This window comes from Notamacropus eugenii, chromosome 1, assembly GCF_028372415.1.
Source record: "Notamacropus eugenii isolate mMacEug1 chromosome 1, mMacEug1.pri_v2, whole genome shotgun sequence".
Classification (NCBI taxonomy): domain Eukaryota; kingdom Metazoa; phylum Chordata; class Mammalia; order Diprotodontia; family Macropodidae; genus Notamacropus; species Notamacropus eugenii.
The window spans coordinates 308,799,131-308,822,283 of NC_092872.1; the positions used below are offsets into that span (position 1 = coordinate 308,799,131).

The window sequence follows — 23,153 nt, forward strand, 5'->3', positions numbered from 1 at the left end:
GATGTTAAAATTTGAGTTGGATGTCTCTAAATGTTCAAACATGTATAATATGATAGTGGAAAAACTTTGATCTCAAAATAATGTTCAATTGAATATATTTGTCTTGCATAGATAACCCCCAAAAGAGCACTATTTACAAAATTAACTTACTTGAATTGTAGATATTTGTTAAATTTCTCTTTTAACTTCATAACATAGGAAGACTAGGATGCAAAATATTAAGATGTTGGAAATTCATACAAATTAATCTTTACCTATACAAAATTAGTCCAGCTTGACTTATACTTTTAAAGGAGACATTTTTAATAACACCTGTTCCCTTTGTCATTTCCTTAAATGTGGTAAGAACATACAAGTAAACCCTGTAAAATTTCTCACATAAAGCATTATGTAAGTACAAAAAATATTGTTTCCATGAATCCATTATGGTAAATTCCTCCCAAATAAAAGCTTATAATTTCAGGCTTTTTACAACCAGAAATAAAACAGATAAGCATTTTCAATTCTTTTATCTTTTTTTTTTTTATTTAACTTTTAACATTTATTTTCACACAATTTTGGGTTACAAATTTTCTCCCCTTTTATCCCCTCCCCCCCCAAACCTGAGCTTTCTAATTGCCCCTGTGACCTATCTGCTCTCTCCTCTATCCTCCTTCCCTGCCCTTGTCTCCGTCTTCTCTTTTGTCCTGTAGGGCCAGATAGCTTTCTTGACCCCTTAACCTGTATTTCTTGTTACCCAGTGGTAAGAACATTACATTTGGTCCTAACACTTTGAGTTCCAACTTCTTTAGCTCCCTCCCTCTCCACCCCTTCCCCTTGGAAGACAGGCAATTCAATATAGGCCATATCTGTTTAGTTTTGCAAATGATTTCCATACTAGTTGTGTTGTATAGGACTAACTATATTTCCCTCCATCCTATCCTGTCTCCCTTTACTTCTATTGTCTTATGGTCCTTTCCCTCCCCATGAGTGTCGACCTCGGATTGCATTCTCCTCCCCATGCCCTCCCCTCCATCCTCCCCCCCACCCTGCTTGTGCCCCTGTCCCCCACTCTCCTGTATTATGAGATAGGTTTTCCTATCAAAATGAGTGTGCATTATATTCTTTCCTTTAGTGGAATGTGATGAGAGTAGACCTCATGTTTTTCTCTTGCCTCCCCTCTTTATCCCACCACTAATAAGTCTTTTGCTTGCCTCTTTTATGAGAGATAATTTGCCCCATATAACTTCTCCCTTTCTCCTCCCAATATTTCTCTCTCACTGCTTGATTTCATTTTTTTTTAAGATATGATCCCATCCTTTTCAATTCACTCTGTGCACTCTGTCTCTATGTATGTGTGCGTGTGTGCATGTGTGTGTGTGTGTACTCCCACCCAGTACCCAGATACTGAAATGTTTCAAGAGTTATAAATATTGTCTTTCCATGTAGGAATGTAAACAGTTCAACTTTAGTAAGTCCCTTATGACTTCTCTTTGCTGTTCACCTTTTCATGGTTCTCTTCATTCTTGTGTTAGAAAGTCAAATTTTCTTTCCAGCTCTGGTCTTTTCATCAGGAAAATTTGAAAGTCCTCTATTTCATTGAAAGACCATTTTTTCTCCTGAAGTATTATACTCAGTTTTGCTGGGTAGGTGATTCTTGGCTTCAGTCCTAGTTCCTTTGACTTCTGGAATATCCTATTCCATTCCCTTCTATCTCTCAATGTAGAGGGTGCCAGATCTTGTGCTATCCTGATTGTATTTCCACAATACTTGAATTGTTTCTTTCTAGCTGCTTGCAATATTTTCTCTTTCACCTGGGAATTCTGGAATTTGGCCACAATGCTCCTAGGAGTTTCTCTTTTTGGATCTCTTTCATGCGGTGTTCTGCAGATTCCTTGAATATTTATTTTGCCTTCTGGTTCTAGAATCTCAGGGCAGTTTTCCTTGATAATTTCATGGAAGATGATGTCTAGGCTCTTCTTTTGATCATGGTTTTCAGGTAGTCCCAGAATTTTTACATTGTCTCTCCTGATTCTATTTTCCAGGTCAGTTGTTTTTCCAATAAGATATTTCACATTATCTTCCATTTTTCAAATCTGGGCGGTATGTTCTGAGATATCTGTCTTTCTCATAAAGTCCTTAGCATCCATCCGTACCATTCCAGTTTTGAAAGATCTATTTTCTTCAATGAGCTTTTGAATCTCCTTTTCCATTTGGTTAATTCTGCTTTTGAAAGCATTCTTCTCCTCATTGGCCCCTTGCACCTCCCTTGCCAACTGAGTTAGGCTAGTTCTCAAGGTGCCAATTTCTTCAAGATTTTTTTGGTTCTCCTTTAGCAGGGAGCTGATCTGCTTTTCATGCTTATCCCTCATCCCTCTCACTTCCCTTCCCAGTCTTTCCTCCACCTCTCTAACTTGATTTTCAAAATTCCTCTTGAGCTCTTCCATGGCCCGAGTCCATTGGGTGGGCTGGGACACAGAATCCTCGATTTCTGTGTCTTTGCCTGATGGCAAGCATTGTTCCTCCCCATCAGAAAGGAAGGGAGGAAGTGTCTTTTCTCCGATAAAGTACCCTTCAATAGTTTTATTTCTTTTCCCTTTTCTTGGCATACTCTCCAACCAGTGGCCTGACCTCTGAATGTTCTCCTCACACCCACCTCACCTCCTGGTCCTCCCAGCCAGCGTTTGGGGACTGAGATTCAAATGCTGCTTCCCGCCTTAGGATTTTTGGCGGGGGCAGGGCTGCTATTCAGTGTTAAATTAAGTTCAGGTGCTAAGGTCAGGGGCAGGGCCGCCTCTCTGGCTCAGTTCCCTCTGCGGGTTTATGCACAGACCTTCCACAATGGATCCAGGCTCCCGCCCGTTTGGGGAGCCCCTGTCTGCAGCCGCCTCTCAGCTTCTGTCTCCTGGGGGGGCCCGAGCCATGAGGGCACCCCACTCCCCTCTCAACCCGCCAAAGAGACTCTCTCACCTACCCCCATCAGTCACCTGTTGGTGGGAGGGCCTGTGCCGCAGCTGAAGTTCCCGTCCCTGGAGCCTTCTCAGATCTGCGCCCCCCGGAGCCACGGCCGGGCTGGGCTCCGCATCTGCTGCGCGACGGACCCTTTGCGAGAGGTTTGCAGGTCCCTCTGTGGGTGGGGGGACCCGCGTGGCCGCTGGAGATCCCGTCCCCGTAGCCCTCTCGGGTCTTTTCCTCTCGGTGTCGTGGCCGCGGCAGGGCTGCACTCTGCTCCCGGTCCCGGTGCCCAGTCCACGGCGTGAAGGACTCCCCGCGAGAGGTTTGCAGGTCTCTCCGGAGCAGAAATCTCCCTCGCTCCAATATTCCGTGGTCTCTGGGTGCAGAATTTGCCCTGGCTTGGTCCCCTCTAGCCGTTCTGTGGTTTGTGGGTTCGGAGCTATGTGTATGTGCGTCTTTCTACTTCGCCATCTTGGCTCCGCCCCCCAATTCTTTTATCTTAACAGAATGTGTGGATATCACAAGTACAAGTCTAGTCATTTTCCTTGAAGATGACACTATAAAACTTAGATTTGAAAGCTGATTGGAAGAATGGTGGTACCCCACAGAGTAATAGGGATATTAAGAAGAGGGGAGGGTTTGAGGGGAAAAATAAGTGTGGTTCTGGATGTGTTGAGTTAAAGATGTTCACAGGATTTCCAGTTCAAGGAGTCAAATAGATAGTTGGAGATGTTATATTGGAGGTCAGTAGAGAGGTTAGGAGTTAGGGCAGGATAAGGAGATCTGAAAATCATCTGCATGGAAATATTAGAATCCTTGGAAACTGAAATTACTAAACAAAATAAAATGAGGAAGAAGAGGGGCCAAAATAGAGCCTTGGGAGACACCCATGCTTGAATGGGCATGGCTTAGGAGAAAGTGTAGTAAAAGATACTTAGAAGTTGTAGTCAGAGAGAATCAGGTGAGAGGAGTGTCACAAAAACATAGGGAGAAGAGTATCAAGAAGAGGAAGATTGACAGTGTCAAAGAAAGGTTAAGAGGGATTGAGGACTAAGAAAAGCCCATTAAGTTTAGCAGTTGAGAGATCATTGGTAACTTTGTAGAGCCCAGTTTCAGCTGAATAGTGAGGTTGGAAGCTAGACTTGGGAGTGAGAAGTGAAAGGAAAACCAAGGGGGAAGAGATACATAGGATGATATCTAGTAGTGGTGGATGGATCTAATGATGTTTTTTGAGCATGGGAGAAACATAGGTATGTTTGTAGGTAATAGGAAAGCATCCAGGACACTGGAAGAGACTGAAGATAAGTGAGAGAGTTGGGATGACGGAGAGGGCAATCTCCTGGAGAAGACAGGATGGAATGGGATTATTTGTTAGCCTTGGCAAGGAGAAAGGCTACCTATTTGTATGAGAGAGAGATGAAAGAGAAGATAGCGGTAGTCACCCCTTAGTTCACCTAGTTTTAATCAATATTTGGTGTCTAGTTCAATGGAAAACACCTTGACTGATCTTGAAAATCATCTTGTAAGCACCACACAAATTCAGTCTCTCTTCCAGTTTTCATCCGAGTCAACTATATTTTCAAGTGAATAACATCCTGGAATAAAACTAATATAGAAGGTTCTGGAAGTAATGAGAGCAGTCTGAAAAAAACTTTGTTTAGCCTGAAAAAGGGAAGACTTGAAGATGTCATAAATGTTGTTAAATATTAGAAGGCTATGTGGAAGAAGGATTAGATTTCTCTGTTACTCTAAGAGACAGCATCAATGAGTAAAAATTAAAGAGGGGTAGATGTTGCCTCAACTAGTATTTTTCTAATAAAAAGATCTATAAGTAAATGGAATGGACTGCCTTACAGAGTTAACTATCATCATCACAAGCTTTCAAACAATCTGGATATATACCTAATAGAGAAAGAATTTTTCCATTGGATTGAAGGGTAAATTAAATACCTATAAAACTTTCTTCTAATTTTAAGAATCTACAATGAATATTTCTTTTATGTTCCTTAAGTTTCTGTCTGTCTTTCTTTATTGCTTGTCTCCCTCTCTCTCCATATGTATACATATATATAAAACTCACATATTGTATGGATTCATTTATCTGTACAGTAGAGATTCTTTAGGTCTGTGCCTTCACAAAGCAGTTTGGTTTTGCTGCTACATCTAGAGTAACGGATGGTAAAAATACTTCCTGTTACATATGCTTTTTAAATCTACCTATTAAAATTCCTGGATGGCCTAGAAGAACTTCCCAGCTCTCTGCACATAGCAGGCACTGATATCACTGCAGGTTGTACCACAGTTTTAGCTTAGAGACGAAACTTTTTACCCCCATTATAAGATATATGCATATTATATAAATATATGTATATAACATATGTATTATATATGCATATATGTATTTACCCCTTTTTGCCCACATCCTACTTTATATGTAACAACTTTGACAATGATCTCAGAGATCAAGTAGCTCCTGTCTTATCTACAATAACAGATTTTCAACATTAAATGTGTTATACTTGAGACTTATTTTTTAAAAAGTCCAAGATAAGTTGAGATTTTTACTCCAAAGGATTTTTCAGAATTACAAATTCACTTAAAAATATGAAATCAAAATGGTACAAAATATATATATTCAGTAATAAGATCATAAGGTTTTATATATTTCAAATTATAAAGAGGGTATACAGTCATTCAGAAAGTAAGTTTAAAGTTTCTTGAGTTTAAGTTCTTAGGTTTATCTCAGAACTTTATCAACTGAAAGCTGGGTAAGATTTTTTTTTAAAGGCTATCTAGGTAGCTTATTACATTTCCAAGAACAGAAGTTGACCCTAAATAAATTAAAGGATTATTTCAGAGTTTTCTTGATAACTTGAATGACATAAAGAAGTGGCTTTATCCAGTTCCCAGGAGACAACTTCAAAAAAAAATCCTAATAGGGTAGAAAAAGACATTTAAAGCAATTAAACTTCTTAAAATACTGAATATTGTATTATAATTAAGTAATATGGTTCAATAGCTACGATATATTTAATAAGTTAAAAGGCAGAGGTCTCTGTTAGGTTTTTCTGTCCTTAATGAGTGCTATGAATAAGCTTTGCAGTTAAACATACGGCCTAACATCAGAAGAGTAAATGCTATTTTCATGTAAAAGATACATACATATACACACACCCACAAAAACACATACATATTTGTAATACTTTTATTTTTAACCATTTCACAAGCCCCCAAACTAATCAGAGTTTACATACATATTACTCTTTGTATATATTTAAATTTTTTAAAAAAATATTAGCTAAGTTTTTATTTTGGCTTGATTTCATATGAAATTAGAATTTCATCATCATGGGTGACCACAAAGACAGTATTTTTCCTTAAAATACATTGAATTCAAGGTTTAGAAATTAGTCAAATCACAGAGTAAAACATAGTCTCAACTCCTAAAAGGACTCATTCAGAAAAAAAATCATGTATATGTGTATATCCACATGTATGTACATACATATAAGATGGAACATTGAATATTTAAATAAATAACATATCTGTTGCTGGCAGTTTTAGATTAAGCTTTATTATGAGACTTTTCTTTTTCGAATGTCTTATTTAAACCATGATTTGAGTCAGGAAAATTTAATTTAGACATAAAGCTTGAGGTGTGTTTTTCTTCTTATCATTTTGCCATATTGTACTACATTTGAAAACTTTAGTCTGAATTGTTCCTTGGTACATTATGATAAAAGTTTATCATGTAGGTTAACATTACCTTTAAGAAACTGATCATTTCTCCCAGTTGAAAACTGATCAGAATTTTCTAATTTGTCTCTAAGAGCTGTGAGGGTCAATCAGGCAGAATACTGAGATTTTACAGTTTATATATTTTATATTTTAGCAAACACCCCAGGTTAGGATGTTTCCTCTTAACTTGTCACATTTGAGAAGCACCCAAGGCTTTCATACTTCTTATTATAGTAGCAGTAATTTATACTGTCTAGCTGAAAATGGAAAATAATCATACCCTAAGCATAAGGGAGAGGAAAGGGAGAGGAAATGTTATTTCAGTATAGTGTATATATTCCTGTAGATTTTATGGCTCATCTATGACCTGAGAGGAGGTGGAGAAATCATTGGTGTTGGTGTTAGGTTCCTGATGATATTACTGAGGCTTGCAATCTTCTCTTCCAAAAGACAGTTTTTCTTTTCTGCTGTTTTCTGCCGTTGTTCAGTAATCTCTAAAGTTTTTAACAGGTGAGTATTTTCAACATATGGATCCTTCATCACTGCATCAGATTTTGTATCCCTGAAAAGCTGAAAATAAAATCAGAGATTTTCAATTGGTTGGGGCTGGGAGTGTTGATTTTGCATAAAGTGGCCAAGTGGCTATAAGGCAAATTGTTTCTATTAAGTATGTCTTTATAAAGAAAGACTTCATCCTCAGTTCACAGCATTTTTAGTGAACAGACAATATATTTAATTCTTCATATTCTTTTACTTCTCAGTTTGTTTACAGAAATTAATAAAGAACAAGAAGACAAACTGACAGTGTATGGCTTAAAAAGAAATGTAATTAATTCTCTAACATGTTCTAATTTATTCACTTTATGCATGTAAACAACCTTCCCTCACTCAAATCAAAGTCAACTGCAAGTCATGTCATCATTTCCCTGATGTCATGGTCCTCTTCTAAAACTAATGACAAACACAACCTGTGAGTAATCTCTGAATGGGATCCCAGCCAGTTGGTAACTTGGCTCATACTCTCCCTTTCCCTCTCCTCTCCAAAAGAAGGTAATTTTTGATGGAAAGCCACCCAATTAACTTGGAGTTTACTGGCTAGACCCTTCCCCTCCCCTTCCCTCCCTTCCCGTCCCTTTCCCTTCCCTACCTTCCTTTTCCTTTCACAAAACCTTAAACCCAGCTCATTCTGAAGCACATAGATTGGACCACAATAGGTCCCTGCTCAAGCTCCACTTAATGGCTATATTTTGGACCCTCCTGGCTTAGAGTGAATGTCAAAGGTAACTGTTTCTCTTTGCAACAGCAACCCTGAAGGTCTTCCCCTCCCAGATTGATTTTTTCCCTTTTTTTCTAATTAAAAGGGCCAGCCCTTGACTCACTTCTTAAAGAGGCCTATTCACTAAATGGGCATTATCTCACTCAAAATGACAACCTGAAAAGACTTTAGCATAAAAGGGCCAGGGTCTCCCATTGCATCCTGAGCCATCTCCAGTTCTGATGAATATCTGGACACTGGACCCATATGGCTGTGGAGGAGAAAGTGAGACTGGTGACCTTGCACAGCCATCCCTCACTCAAATCCAACTCAACTGCAAGTCATGTCATCATGTCTCTGATGTCATGGTCCTCTTCGAAAATGAAGGACAAACACAAAAACAACAACAAAAACCTAACGACTTGTTTATTTAAACCCCTTTTTAGGGTTTCTTAATGGTTTCTCAGATTATATGGTAAGAACAGAATTTTAATAATAACAATATCATGATACTTCCTTAGCAACAGGAGGTTTACAAAGATTAAACCTTTTGATCCTTACACATTGAGTAAACATTTATTAAGTGCCTGCTGCCCGGAGAAGTTCATCAGTATTGTATGTCAATTTCATGATGGCATGTTTGCCCAGGTTCTGGATAGTGGACAATGCTCTCGTGCCATCCCAGTCACCAGTGGAGTGAAACAGAGCTGTGTGCTTGCTCCTATGCTTTTTAACATGATGTTTTCAGCCATGTTGTTAAATGCTTTCAATGAAGATGAACACAGCATCAAGGTCAACTACCATACTGATGGTAAATTCTTCAATTTGAAAAGGCTACAAGCCAAGACCAAAGTGGAGGTAGTGTTGGTGCATGATTTTCTGTTTGCAGATGATTGTGCACACAGTGCAGCCTCTGAAGCTGAGATGCAACAAAGTATGGATCAATTCTCTGCTGCCTGTGCTAATTTTGGCCTAATAATTAACTCCAAAAAACCACACACCATGCACACGTGGAATCATCGATTACAGCAAGTGGAGAAGTTTTGAATGCTGTGGATAAGTTCACTTACCTTGGTAGCGCACTTTCCAGGAATGTACACATTGACAATGAGGTTGATGCACACATTGCCAGAGCTAGCTCAGTATTTGGGAGGCTCCAAAGAAAAGTTTGGGAGAGAAGAGGTATTAGACTGACTACCAAACTGAAGGTCTACAAAGCCCTTGTGTTGACTTCATTGTTGTATGCCTGTGAAACATGGACCATCTACCAGCGCCATGCCAAGAAACTGAATTTTTTTCCATTTGAACTGTCTTAGAAAGATTCTGAGGATCACCTGGTATGATGAGGTACCAGACACTGAAGTCCTTGCTCAAGCTGAACTGCCAAGCATTCAAACTATGCTTCAGAGAGCGCAGCTCTGATGGGCTGGCCACGTTGTTCAAGCGCAAAATGTGCGCTTGCCAAAAAGATTATTTTATGGAGAACACTCATACGGCAGGTGATCACATGGTCATCAGAAGAAGTGATACAAGGACACTCTCAAGGTCTCTCAAGAACTTTGGACTGTGTAACATGGAAGACACTGGCAAAGGACCACTCAGTATGGTGTGCCCACATCAGAAAGGGTGCTGTGCTTTATGAGCAAAACAGAGTTGAGACAGCACAATGTAGGATGCGCAAATTTGGAGTACCCACCCCAAAAATTCACATGAACTATCTGTGCCCAACCTGTGGTAGAGCCTTCCCAGCTCGTATTGGTCTGATTAGCCACAGTCGGACACAGTGAAACTTCACTTTATCGTGGTGATGTCATTTTGGTCCTCTTCAAAAACGAAGGACAAAAACCACCACCACTATGTGATAAGTACTGCACTAAACACTGGGGATAGAAGAAGGGTAAAAGACAAACCCTGCCCTCAAGGAGGTCACAATCTAATGGGAAAGACAACAGGCAAACAAATATGCACAGAATATATATAGAATAAATGGAAAATATGGAAAAGGAAAAAAGGCATTAGAATTAAGAGGGAATGGGAAAAGCTTCATGTAGAAGAAAAGATTTTAGTTGGAATTTGATGAAAGCCATGTGGGAGAGATGAGAAGAGAAAGCATTCCAGGCATAGAATACAGCCAGAGAAAATTCCTGAACCCAAGAGATGAAGTGTTTTATTTGTGGAACATCAAAAAGGCCAGAGTCACCACTAGATCAAAGACTACATGGTGGAAAGTAAGGTATATGAAAACTGGAAAGGCAGGAGGTGGGCCGAGGTTACGAAGGGCTTAGAATGTCAAATGGAGAATTTTTTTTTGGAGGCAATAGGGAGCCATTAGAATTTATTAAGTATGGAGGTAACATGGTCAGAACTGAGCTTTAGGAAAATTACTTTCTTATATCATGTTTCCCTTGGCAGTCTAGTGAAGTCTTTAAGCCCCTTCTCAGAATAATATATTTTAAATGAATAAAATAAAATATATAGAATTAAAAATGAAATCAAAAATGTTAAAATAGAGTTATTAAAATATTCTTTTAAGTTCCTAGACCCAGGTTAAAAACCTCAGTCATTGAGAATTAGAGCAATTCAAGATCTAAGAACCCTCTAGTTATTTAAAAGGGCCACACTCCTCAGGACTAGCTACTAAACTGATTATCTCTAAATTTTCAAAGAAATCTAAAATCATGCTTTTGTATTCTGGACAAAGCCTTAAAAATTCTGTGGAATAATAAAATTTAAAGTTTAAAAGTAACAGGAGAGAACAGTAGTTTCTCATCTTAAAAGATGATTCAGCATACTTAATAGGCTTGTTAAAGTGTATAGGTAATAACTGACTGTGTAACTTAGGGAGGACAGTGGACAGAGTCAGGAAACTCATCTTCCTGAGTTCAAATCTGTCTTCAGACACTTAATAGTTGTGTAACCCTGGGAAGTAAACTTCTTAGCCCTGCATTTGCTTCAGTTCCCCATTTATAAAATGAAATGAAAAGGAAATGACAAACGAATCCAGAATCTTTGGCAAGAAAACCTCACATGGTCTTATGAAGACTCAGAGAAGACTGAAAAGTGACAGAATAACAATAACTGATTGCCAAGTCCCCAGTTCATTAATCTCCTACATTCTACTTTTGCTACATACAAGGATATGGTCATACCATTGATTTCACCATTATCCACAGAGGTTCCACTTCTATGATAAAACATTCTTAAATTCTTTTATATGATAATAACTTCTTGTGTTCAAAGTGTCGTTTGTTTAATATAGACTAATCTGGTTACTCTTTAGAAGAATAAGGAGTCCTGCCTCAAGACTTGATGGGTCTAGAGTACTAGGGTTTGAACCACTCATATGCCTTTCTAAATACCCACTATATAAAATCTTAACCTTATAGAATCAAGACACTTCAGCCTTGAAGAAATTCCCATTGCTGCTAAGTCAACATACCTCTTTGATTGGATGCTACTCTGTGACAGATGGAGACACAGGGAAAGTTGTGTTCACTTGAATCAATGTTATATCTTTATTGGACCTCCTTTATATTGCTGAGTAAACTTCTCTTTGTTAAATCTTACAAGGCCCCTAAGTATCTTATTGCATTTTATTCACAAGCCTTAATCATTGGACTAGATTCAGACAGGTCTAAGCCAGAACAAGGTCTATAACTCCAGCTTCATCTCACCTTATATCAGTTTTCCTAAATCTATACTTGGTCCCTACCATAGCCAGAGGGTTGGCAAAATTTTTCCAAAGGGACAGACACTAAATATTTTAGGCTTTGCAGGCTGAAGTAAAATTGAGGATATTGTATAGGTACTTATGTCATGGGAAAAAACAAATTTCCACAATTTTTAAAAAAAATTCCAAATATAATGATAACTATAATAGAAAACAATTTTTATAATATAGGTCTATTAATAAGAAAAATGGAATTCTTTTTGAGGGTAGATAACATTTCATTTAATTGAGTTTAAAGCTAGTATTCTCTGTTATGAATAACTGATTGCAAATGTTCACCTGTTTGCTGATCTGCAAGGAGATTTGAGTATTTCATCTTTGTAAACGTCTTTTCACACAGAAAGATACAGCCAAATACTGATGTCAATTCATGAGCATCTGATTTTAATGCAGCATATTAACCACTTGCAGGATATTTGTAGAATTCTATTGGATTTTTCTCTTGATATTTGCCTTTTAACACATCATCACATTGCAGATTAGTCACTTCCAATTGAAAGCACAGTTAAATGGATTTTGAAATATGAAATTGTCCTTTATAGTTGCATTAAGATCCAAAATACACTTATGAAACTGCTGCACATTTGTGTGGGAATAGAGATCTTGCTTCTTGTTTTCACTTTTGACAGCGTTTGAAGTATATGAAGTAGTTCAACATAACTTGTGATTCAAATAATGTTAACTGCCATTGAATTGACTTTGCCACAGTATAAATTTCACATATGAATGTTCTACATCAAAAGTCTCAAAAAGGAATATAAATTGATTGCAGCCATGGAGGAGCTCAAAAAGGATTTTGAAAATCAAATAAGAGAAGTAGAGGAAAAATTGGTATGAGAAATGAGAGTGATGCAAGAAAATCATGAAAAAAGAGTCAACAGCTTGCTAAAGTAGACCCAAAAAAGTACTGAAGAAAATAATACCTTAAAAAATTAGACTAACCCAAATGGCAAAAGAAGTCCAAAAAGCCAATGAGGGGAAAAATGCTTTAAAATGCAGAATTGGCCAAATGGAAAAGAAGATCCAAAAGCTCATTTAAGAAAATAATTCCTTCGAAATAAGAATGGAGTAAAAGGAAACTAATGACTTTGTGAAAAATCAAGAAATTATAAAACCAAAAGAAATGAAAAAATAGAGGAAAATGTGAAATATCTCACTGGAAAAAGAACTGGCCTGGAAAATAGATCCAGGAGAGATAATTTTAAAATTATTGCACAATCTGAAAGCCATGATCAAAAAAAGAGCCTGGATATCATCTTCCAAGAAATTATCAAGGAAAATGTCCCTGATATTCTAGAACCAGCAGGTAAAATAGAAATGGAAAGAATCCACTGATCATGTCTGGAAAGTGATCCTAAAAGGAAAACACCTAAGAGTTTTTAGCCAAATCCCAGTGTTCCCAGGTCAAGGAGAAAAAATATTACAAGATCCAGAAAGAAACAATTTGAGTATTGTGGAAATACAGTCAGGATAACACAAGATCTAGGAGCTTCTACATTAATATATTGAAGGGCTTTGAATATGATATTTCAGAGGTCAGAGGAACTGGGATTAATATCAAGAATTACCTACCCAGCAAAACTGAGTGTAATCCTTCAGGGGAAAAAATGAACATTCAATGAAAATAGAGGACTTTCAAGCATTCTTGATGAAAAGACCAGAACTGATTAGAAAATTTGACTTAAAATACAAGAATCAAGACAATCATGAAAAGGTAAACAGGAAAGGGAAATCATAAGACACATTAAAGTGGAACTGTTTACATTCCTACATGGAAAGTTGATATTTGTAACTCGTGAGACCTTTCTCAGTATTAGGGTAGTTGAAGAAGATAGATAGATAGATAGATAGATAGATAGATAGATAGATAGATAGATAGATAGATAGATAGATAGATAGATAGATAGATAGACAGACAGACAGACAGACAGACAGACAGACAGATAGACAGACAGACAGACAGACAGATAGACAGATAGATAGAGTAGATAGATAGCACAGGGTGAGTTGAATATGAAGGGATGATATCTAAAAATTAAAATTAAGGGGTGAGAGGAATATATTGGAAGAAGCAGAAAAGGAGAGAAAGAATGCAGTAAATTATCTCACAAAAAAGAGGCAAGAAAAACATTTTACAATGGAGGGGAAGAGGGGGGAGGTGAGAAGGAATGAGTGAACCTTACTCTCATTGGATTTGGTTGAAGGAGGGAATAACATACACACCCAATTGGGTATCTTACCTTACAGGAAAGCAGGGAGGAAGGAGATGGGGTGGGGAGACAAGAGAAGGGAGGGCAGATTGGGGAAGGGGTAGACAGAAACAAACTGTCTATAAAAGGGACAGGGTCAAAGGAGAAAATAGAATAATTGAGGGGGCAGGATAGGATGGAGGAAACCTACCAAATCTTTTGGGATACTGCAAAAGCAGTTCTTAGGGGAAATTTTATATCTCTAAATGATTACATAAATAAAATAGAGAAAGAACAGATCAATGAATTGAGTATGCAACTAAAAAAGGTAGAAAATGAACAAATTTAAAATCACCAATTAAATACCAAATTAGAAATTCTGAAAATCAAAGGAGAAATTACTAAAATTGAAAAAGAACTACTGAACTAATAAATAAAACTCAGAGCCAGTTTTATGGGGAAAAAAACCATAAAAGATAAACCTTTGGTTAATTTGATTTTTAAAAAATAAAGAAAAAGTCAAATTACCAGTATCAAAAATAAAAAAGGATGAGTTCACCACCAATGAAGAGGAAATTAAAATAATACCGAGAAGCTATTTTGCACAACTGCATGCAAACAAATATAGTCATCTTAGTGAAATGAATGAATATTTACAAAAATATAAATAAATTCCCCAGATTAACAGAAGAGGAAATAAAATACTTAACCCAATTTTAGAAAAAAGAAATGGAATAAACCATCAATGAACTCCCTAAGAAAGAATCTCCAGAGCCAGATGGATTTACAAGGGAATCCTACCAAACATTCAAAGAACAATTAATTCCAATACTATGTAAACTATCTGGAAAAACAGGCAAAGAAGGAGTCCTACAAAATTTCTTTTATGACACAAATATGATACTGATATCTAAACCAGGAAGAATCAGAACAGAGAAAGAAAATTATAGGCAAATTTCCCTAATGAATACTGATGGAATTTTAAAAATAAAATATTAGCAAAGGGCTTATAGCAATTTATCACCAAGATAATACACTGTGACCAGGTGGGATTTATAACAGGAATGCAGGGCTGCTTTAATATTAGGATCATTGACCATATCAAAAAAAAATCAACATAAATCATATGATTATCGCAATAGATGCAGAAAAAACTTTTTACAAAATACAGCACCCATTTCTATTAAAAACACTAGAGAACATAGGAATAAATGGAGTTTACCTAAAATGATAAACAGTATCCATCTAAAATCATCAGCAAACATTACATGTAATGGGGATAGGCAAGAAGCTTTCCCAAAAAGATCAGAGGTGAAAAACCACTACTATTCAATACTGTACTAGAAATGTTAGCTTTAGCAATGAGAAAAAGAAATTGAAGGAATTAGAAGAGGCAATGAGTAAACAAAATTATCAATTTTTGCAGATGATATGATGGTTTACTAAGAGAATCCTAGAGAATCAACTAAAAAAGTTGCAGGATATAAAATAAACCCACATAAATATCAGCATTTCTACATATTAGCTACAAAGTCCAACCTACCAAGACAAACCCAGGAACTCTATGAGCACTATTGAAACAGTTTATATACAAATAAAGTCAGATCTAAGCAAATAGAAAAATATCAATGGATCATGGGTAGGCAGAGCTAATATAATAAAAATGACAATTCTACCTAAATTAATTTATTTATTCAGTGTCATACCAATCAAACGATCAAAAAATTATTTTATGGAGCCAGAAAAAATAACAACAAAAGGTTAAAGATATCAAGGGAAAGAGTAAAAAAAAATTGCAAAAGAAGGTGGCCTTGCTATACCAGTTCTAAAACTATATTATAAAATAGCACATCATCAAAACTTTTGATACTGGCTAAGAAATAGAGTAGTGGATCAGTAGAATAGACTCAGTACACAAGACACAGTCATAAAGGACTATAGTACTCTACTGTTTGATAAACCCATACTCCAGCTTTTGGGATAAGAACTCACTATTTGGGAACACAACTGCTAAGAAAAGTGGAAAATATTATGGCACAAATTAGGCATAAACCAACATCTCACACCCTACACCAAGATAAGGTAAACATGGGTATATGATTTAGACATAAAGGTTGATACTATAAGTAAATTAGTAGAACAAGGAATAGTTTGCCTGTCAGATCTACAAAACTGATAATTTTGATTATATTAAATTCAAAAGCTTTTGCACAAACAAAAGCAAAGCAACCAGGATCAGTAGGAAAGCAGAAAGCTAGGAAACAATTTTTACAGCCAGTGTTTCTTATAAAGGCCTCATTTCTCAAGAGAACTGAGTCACATTTATATGAATACAAGTCATTCTGCAATTGATAAATGGTCAAAGGATATGAACAGGCAGTTTTCCAATGAAGAAATTAAAACTATCTACAGTAATAGGAGAAAACGCTCTAAATCATTATTGATTAGAGAACCACAAATTAAGACAACTCTGAGCTACCAGCTCACACCTATCAATTACATAATATGACAGAAAAGGAAAATGATAAAATCTTGGAAAAGATGTGGTAAAATTGGAACACTGATGCATCATTAGTAGAGTTGTGAACTGATTCAACCATTCTGGAAAGCAATTTGGAACTGTGATCAAAGGTCAATCAAAATACATATTCCCTTTGGAGTCAGCAAAACACTACTTGGTCTGTAACCCAAAGAAATCATATAAAAAGGAAAGGGATTCACATTTACAAAATATTTATAACAGCTCTTTTTGTGGTGGCAGAGAATTAGAAATTGAAAGGATGCCAATCAGTGGGGGAATGGCTGAACAAGCTATGGTTTCTGAACGTAATGGAATACTATTTTGCTATAAGAAATGATGAGCAGGCAGATTTGAGAAAAACTTGGAAAGACTTATATGAACTAATAATAAGAGAAGTGAGAAGAACCAGGAGAATATTGTACACAGTAACAGCAACACTGTGCAATAATCAGCTACGATAGACTTAGCTCTTCTCAGCAATAAAATGATCCAAGACAATTCCCAAAGACTCATGATAGAAAATGCTATCCATATCCAGACAAAGAACTGTGGAGTGTGGATGCAGATCAAAGCTACTATTTTCACTTTTTTTCTTTATCATGGTTTTTCCCTTTTGTTCTGGTTCTTCTTTCACATGACTCATGTGGAAATATGTTTAATGTATATATGTGTGTGTGTGTGTGTGTGTGTGTGTGTGTGTGTCTAATCTATATCAGATTGCTTGCTATCTTGGGGAGGAGGATGGGAAGGAAGAACCTGTTCCGGGTTTGCTGAGGCCTAGTCTGAGTTGGTGTGGTCTGTGCTGGACCGTGCTCATCTCTTACCCTGATGCAACTGACCTTCCCTGCTGACCTTCCCAGTTGTTCTGGGCTAGAAATTCGTTTCACTCTGTCTTTTTGTGGATTCTGCTGCTCTAAAAATTGTTTAGCCTCATTTTTGAAAGGTATGTGGAAGCGTTTGAGGAAGAGCTCAGGCCAGTCCCTGTCTTCACTCTGCCATCTTGGCTCCTCATTTAGGAGAAATTTTACTGATAGATGTTATTACTGCTCTCCTAAAGTAGGGAAAAGATTAAATCAATTCTGACCTTGATTCCCCAGGATACGAGAAGAGGCTTGTTGGAAAGCAGAGGAGAAAGAAGGCAGTAGTTTTATACAAGTTTTCCACTATTATCTCAGTCACTAACCCTCCTCCAACAGGTTAGAGAGCCCCATCTTTCTCTTCTCCCCATACACATTAATGGGATTGTCTAACCCTTGGAGATACTTTAAGAGAAGTGCTGAGAAATAGCAACTCAGATAACATGCATGTCCAAAGAGCACAGATAGTTAACTTTCCTTGTTAAACAAACAACCACCTAATCCTATGCACTGTTAACCAGAGATGCATTATTATGAAAAAAAACACCGTAATCAGAGCAGCTCACATTTTAAGATTTTCAAGGTGGTTTACATATATTATTTGATTAGTTCCTCATAGTAACACTTTGAACTAAGTACTACAGGTTATCCCCATTAGATAGAAGAAGAAATAGAGACTATGAATTTTAAGTGACCTGTCTATAATCATACCACTGGTAATAATTGTCAGAGGCCAGAAATTAACCCAAGTCTCTACTAACCCCACTAAACCATACTATTTCTTTCATATTATGGCTTTCTGATTTTGTACAAGCTTATTTCAGCAGTGGTTTCTAGGGCATCTATGATATTATTCTAAATATGACTCCTACCACCACTATGAATGTTTATCCCAGGGTTCCCTTCAGTCAGTGGACCCAATTATACCTAAGGATATAGATCTCAGTAGAAGGAACACTGTTGAGAGGTACTAAAAATAGAAGGGTTTTGAATTATGTTTCACAGCATAAATCTAAGAAGATGTGAAAAAGCATAACTTCTTGTTTTCTGATAATAAGGGGCTTTGTTTTACTAATAGTACTGTTTTCCCATTCATATAACATTGATTCAATCCAATAAGAATTTATTAAATGCCTGTTGTGAGCAGAACTCTGGTAGGCATTGGGAGAGATTTAAGGTTTAAAAAAGGCAGGGTCTCTGCCTTCATGGGTCATACAGCCACCCCAAAAATGCTTTTCTTCAAATGGAATGATTCTAGAACATATTATATAATCCAAGGCTGAATTTCATCAAGGTCACTACTTATTTAATCATTTTAGTAAACAGTGTCAACATACAAAACCCTTGACAGGTTAACAGTAACAGAAAAATACACAATGATTTTTATGTCATAAGACAGACTTGGAGAAAAAAAAACCTTTCCAAAATCTTATTTTAAAAAATAGTCCAATTCTTTTCAGATACTATACAATAATTTTAGTAGAAATATACAGTCTTTACATATCAGAGCATGTCTGAGATTCAATGCTTCACTCGGTTTTGAGAAAGTATCAAAGTTAGTGAAAGCCAATAGATGAGCATACAGTTTGGGGTCCATAGTGAAGGCAGCAGAGACAAGAATAAGTAGGAAAACTTACTTGTTGTTTCAGTTGATTGACTTTTTCCTGAAGAAGCATTTTCACTAGTTTCAACTTTTGTTCAACTTCTATCATGCGTTCCTCCATAGCCATTACCAGCTGCTTTTGGTTTCCCTGGAAAAGAAAGTAACTTCTGTTACTTGAAAACCACAACACCAAAGTGAAGTATGCCTCTTCTATAAAGAAGGGAAGAGGAGAATGAACACTAAGCAATTTACAGAAAGATGGATTTCTACCTGCATGAAATGGAAGTCTGGGATATTACATTGATTATTCACATTAAAAATCAAAAGTTAAAAAAGTCATGTAGTCACCCATCTCCACTTCAGATAAAGTAAAATTATTTTCAAACTTATGAACAAATATTAGCTTCTGTTGCCTATTTATATTTATTCTAACAAAGGTGTTATTGTGACTATTTCCTCCCTTTAGTTTTTGGTTTTGGGTCATTGCTATATTGACAGCCTGTCCCCAACAATAAATCGTAACCATTTAAAATGTTATCCAGGGTTTTACCTACCACATTTATGGATGTCTGGTTTTCTTTTGTTATGGTCAATAACTAGGACTTTAGGAGTGTTTATTTTTCATAATATCTCTTCTGGTTTTTATGTTAGTGATCCCTTTCCCAATCTTACTTGTGCAAGAGAAGGAAACATAAATTGCCATGATGATTTTGTCATTAAAACAAAGTCCAGATCGAGAAAACTTAGCTAATAGTTGTTAAACATAATGGGCAAGTATGAACATCAACGGGCATTTATACAGCACTTGAAACTCTGCTAAGTGCTTAGTATATATTATTTCATTTAAGCCCTACAATAACCACTTATGTAATACAGGTGAGGATCCTGAAGCACATAAAAGCACATAAAATGTTCTAACAGATAGTGTCAGAGGCAAAATTTGAACCCAAGACTCTTCTGATTCCAGGTCAGAATTCTTATTACCATATCATGCTACAAAAGAACTAGGTAAGGCTGTGACCTTTCCACAGTCTTATTCAATTAAGACTGAAAAGCATAAGGAATTAAGAGAGGTAATGCATTCATTGTATAAAAGTCACCACAAATTCTCAAATATAAAATAAAAATTTTATATTTCAAATGGGACCTGCTAAAAGCTACAAGCAAAACCTAGATTTTAATAGTCACTGGCATATTTTATGATTTTAAAGAATCTTTAAAAGGTATCCCTAAAAAAAAAAAAAGCTGAGTTGTTCACATACGGATACCAAACATGTTCAAATGCCAGCATGTGTTTAGAATTTAAAATATCAGAACTTATTCAATGCTTCTACTTCAGTGCAACTTGGATGCTTCATCATTGCATGGCTGTTGTCAAAGACCATGCCTGTGCAGCAGAAACTCTAGTTGATCTGATCTACCTATAGTGTCTTTGATTAGAGGGTTTGGCAATAGAAAGGTTCGTCATAAGATGATGAAATTTTTTGCCCTCACAAATTCATGAAACTTTCTACTAAGGGAGTACAAAAGGCATTGAGGGAAAACATATTTACTAAGCCATTAAAGAGGCCATTTAACCAAGTGAATATTTTAAAATCAGAAAAATTTTAAAAGACAATTTAGAACCTGATTTCAAATTTATCCTCTAAAATATCAGACCTGGAAAAAACTATGGTCAAAAAAATTTGAGATTTTTTTATTATTTTAAGTTAATATTACTAATATTTATTTTTAATGTATTTATCTTAGGCCTACATAACTTGCAACCTGCAACCCCTTATGGCCTGCAGCCACTTGTGGCAAACAAAAGGATTTCCTCTACATACAAAGGATATTTTCCTCTATATTTTTCATGACCAAAATTTTTTGGCATGCCACAAGCAGCCCAGGGGTAGCAAGTTGTTCAGATTTGATTTATCTGTTTCATTCTTAAATGGAAGAGTATCTACTTTCCACTTGTGCAGGAGGGAAAAAAATTCATAATTCAAACAATATTATTGCCCTCCAAATTAAGTATGACTTATGAATCAAAACACTGCACGTGAAAAGAAAATTCAGTGAGGAGGAAGAATATACTTGTATTTTAAAGTTTTTTTATTTATTACATCACAATTGTAAAAAAAAAAAAATACCCTCTCTACTAAAAAAGTCTCATACAAAATAAGTATAATCTTGATTTTCTTCAAATTCCAAATAAAAATTAGTACCTTCTCCTAAAATTAGTTATAACAAATAGAATGAGAAAACATATGTTCCTTTAAGAAGCCCAAATCCAATCACCACTTAGTATAAATAAAAATGATTTATAACAAGCTGAGAAAGGATCGTGCCTTTTGTCTTTCATACAAGATATCACCTGACTGATTTTTCACTGGCTGCTGCTATACCAAGAATGCTCTTTTTCCATCCTGTCTTCCCTGACTTCCTTCAGGTTCCAGATATAAAAACCCTTCTGCAAGAAGCCTTTTCAGATTTCCTTTAATAGCAGCACCTTCCCTATAAGATTATCTCTAATTTATCCTGAATTAGCTTTTTTTGCATGCTGTTGAGCACATTAGACTGTTCAGATCCTTAAGAGAGAAAACAAATAGACTGGGTTTTTGGCTTTAATTTTGTTTTCTTTGGGTTTTGTGGGTTTTGTTTTTGTTTTCTTTGTATCCCAAAGCTTAGCACAGTGCCTGGCACTTGTTGACTTTGATTTGACTGCTTTGTGGATAATATTACAGAATATTTTCCTTTTTAAAAGTTTCTTCGTGTGACCAATTGTCGCAAAACTGTTTTTACTCTATATTTTCATAAAAACTCTAAGTTCAAAATTTTATTAATCAAAGAAATGAATGTTTTCACCACCACCACCACCAATCTGCAGCTATTATTTTGAAAACAACATTCATGACTAGAAATTTAAATAAATGGGCTACATAGCATATCATCATAACATATTCTAAAAGCATATGATCGACTCACATAGGATACATATATGTGACTAGGGTCCCACTTTAAAAAAAGGAAACTATAATAAAGTAGATGAAAGTAATAAATCCCATTCCCAAAATGTCAGAGGTATGGCAACATTAATAGTCAATTTTCACAACTACCAGATAGGAGATTAGAGAAAGAGTTAAGAAACTATATTTAAATGTGGGAAAGACAATCTACTTCAGGGAATGAGAAAAGGATGCAGAATGCAAGAAGTCATTTTAGCATTTCACAAATGAACCAGTTTTTATTGTGTTCTTGCATTATTCCAAATTTTGGACCAAAATAGATGAGATCAAGGAGCTAGGGAACTATTGGAAAATATATTGTAAAAACATTTGAAAAGAGATAGCATTTAATAAAATCCCAGGAAAGATGGGATTATACTAACTAATAAGAGATCTGTATTTTTTAACAAGTGGCAAGATTTTTAATGTGCTAGAAATTAAATCTTTAACAGAGGTGTGCATAAAACATGGATTAAGTATGCATGGCCAGGACACCTTGAAAGAGCATCGGCCCTTCTCTAGAGGGGAACACATCTAAGATGTCCTAGAATCAATTTTATAAGTAAATGCTAGTAAATGCTAATGTCCCCATTAGAATCTTCAACAATTGTGATATCTTCATGGTTTTTTGAGTGACAGAATACAGCCATCTCTTAGCTTTTTTAGATGTTGTAAAGATTTATTTTCTTTGAAATCTTTTTTATTTATTACATCACAATTGTAAAAAAAAAAAAATACCCTCTCTACTAAAAAAAGTTTCTTATACAAAAGAAGTATAATCTTGATTTTCTTCAAATTCCAAATAAAAATTAGTACCTTCTCCTAAAATTAGTTATAACAAATAGAATGAGAAAACATATAGCATATGTTCCTTTAAGAAGCCCAAATCCAATCACCACTTAGTATAAATAAAAATGATTTATAACAAGCTGAGAAAGGATCGTGCCTTTTGTCTTTCATACAAGATATCATCTGACTGATTTTTCACAGGCTGTTGCCATACCAAGAATACTCTTCTTCCATCCTGTGCTCCCTGACTTCCTTCAGGTTCTGGATATAAAAACCCTTCTGCAAGAAGCCTTTTCAGATTCCCTTTAATGCCAGTGCCTTCCCTATAAGATTACCTCTAATTTGTCCTACATTAGTTTTGGGGGGGGGGGGTTTTGCATGCTGTTGAGCACATTAGACTGTTGAGATCCTTAAGAGAGAAAACAAAAAGGTTAGGTTAATTCATGGTTATATGGCTTGTTAAGTTTTCCTCGACCTACACATCTCTCTTGACTCATCATTATTGAGTTTAATTATAACTATTCAACTGAGTCTGACAGGTGTGTAGAAC

The 23,153-nt window shown here is 36.0% G+C and overlaps 1 protein-coding gene across 5 annotated transcripts in view; it reads right to left on the reverse strand.

Moving 5' to 3' along the window:
* Positions 1-6,929: 6,929 nt before the first annotated feature.
* Positions 6,930-23,153, reverse strand: part of NIN (ninein) — a 157,595-nt gene continuing 141,371 nt past the window's right edge. For 4 of the 5 annotated variants that reach the window (XM_072629443.1, XM_072629441.1, XM_072629442.1 and 1 more), the window contains 2 exons: positions 18,862-18,975; positions 6,930-7,242 (listed from right to left, as the gene is read on the reverse strand). In XM_072629443.1, the coding sequence (XP_072485544.1) occupies positions 7,033-7,242; positions 18,862-18,975 (324 nt within the window). In that variant the 3' untranslated portion in view covers positions 6,930-7,032. Of the gene's footprint in view, positions 7,243-18,861; positions 18,976-23,153 lie in introns of those variants that run through there. The other variant, XR_011971758.1, reaches the window with a different exon arrangement.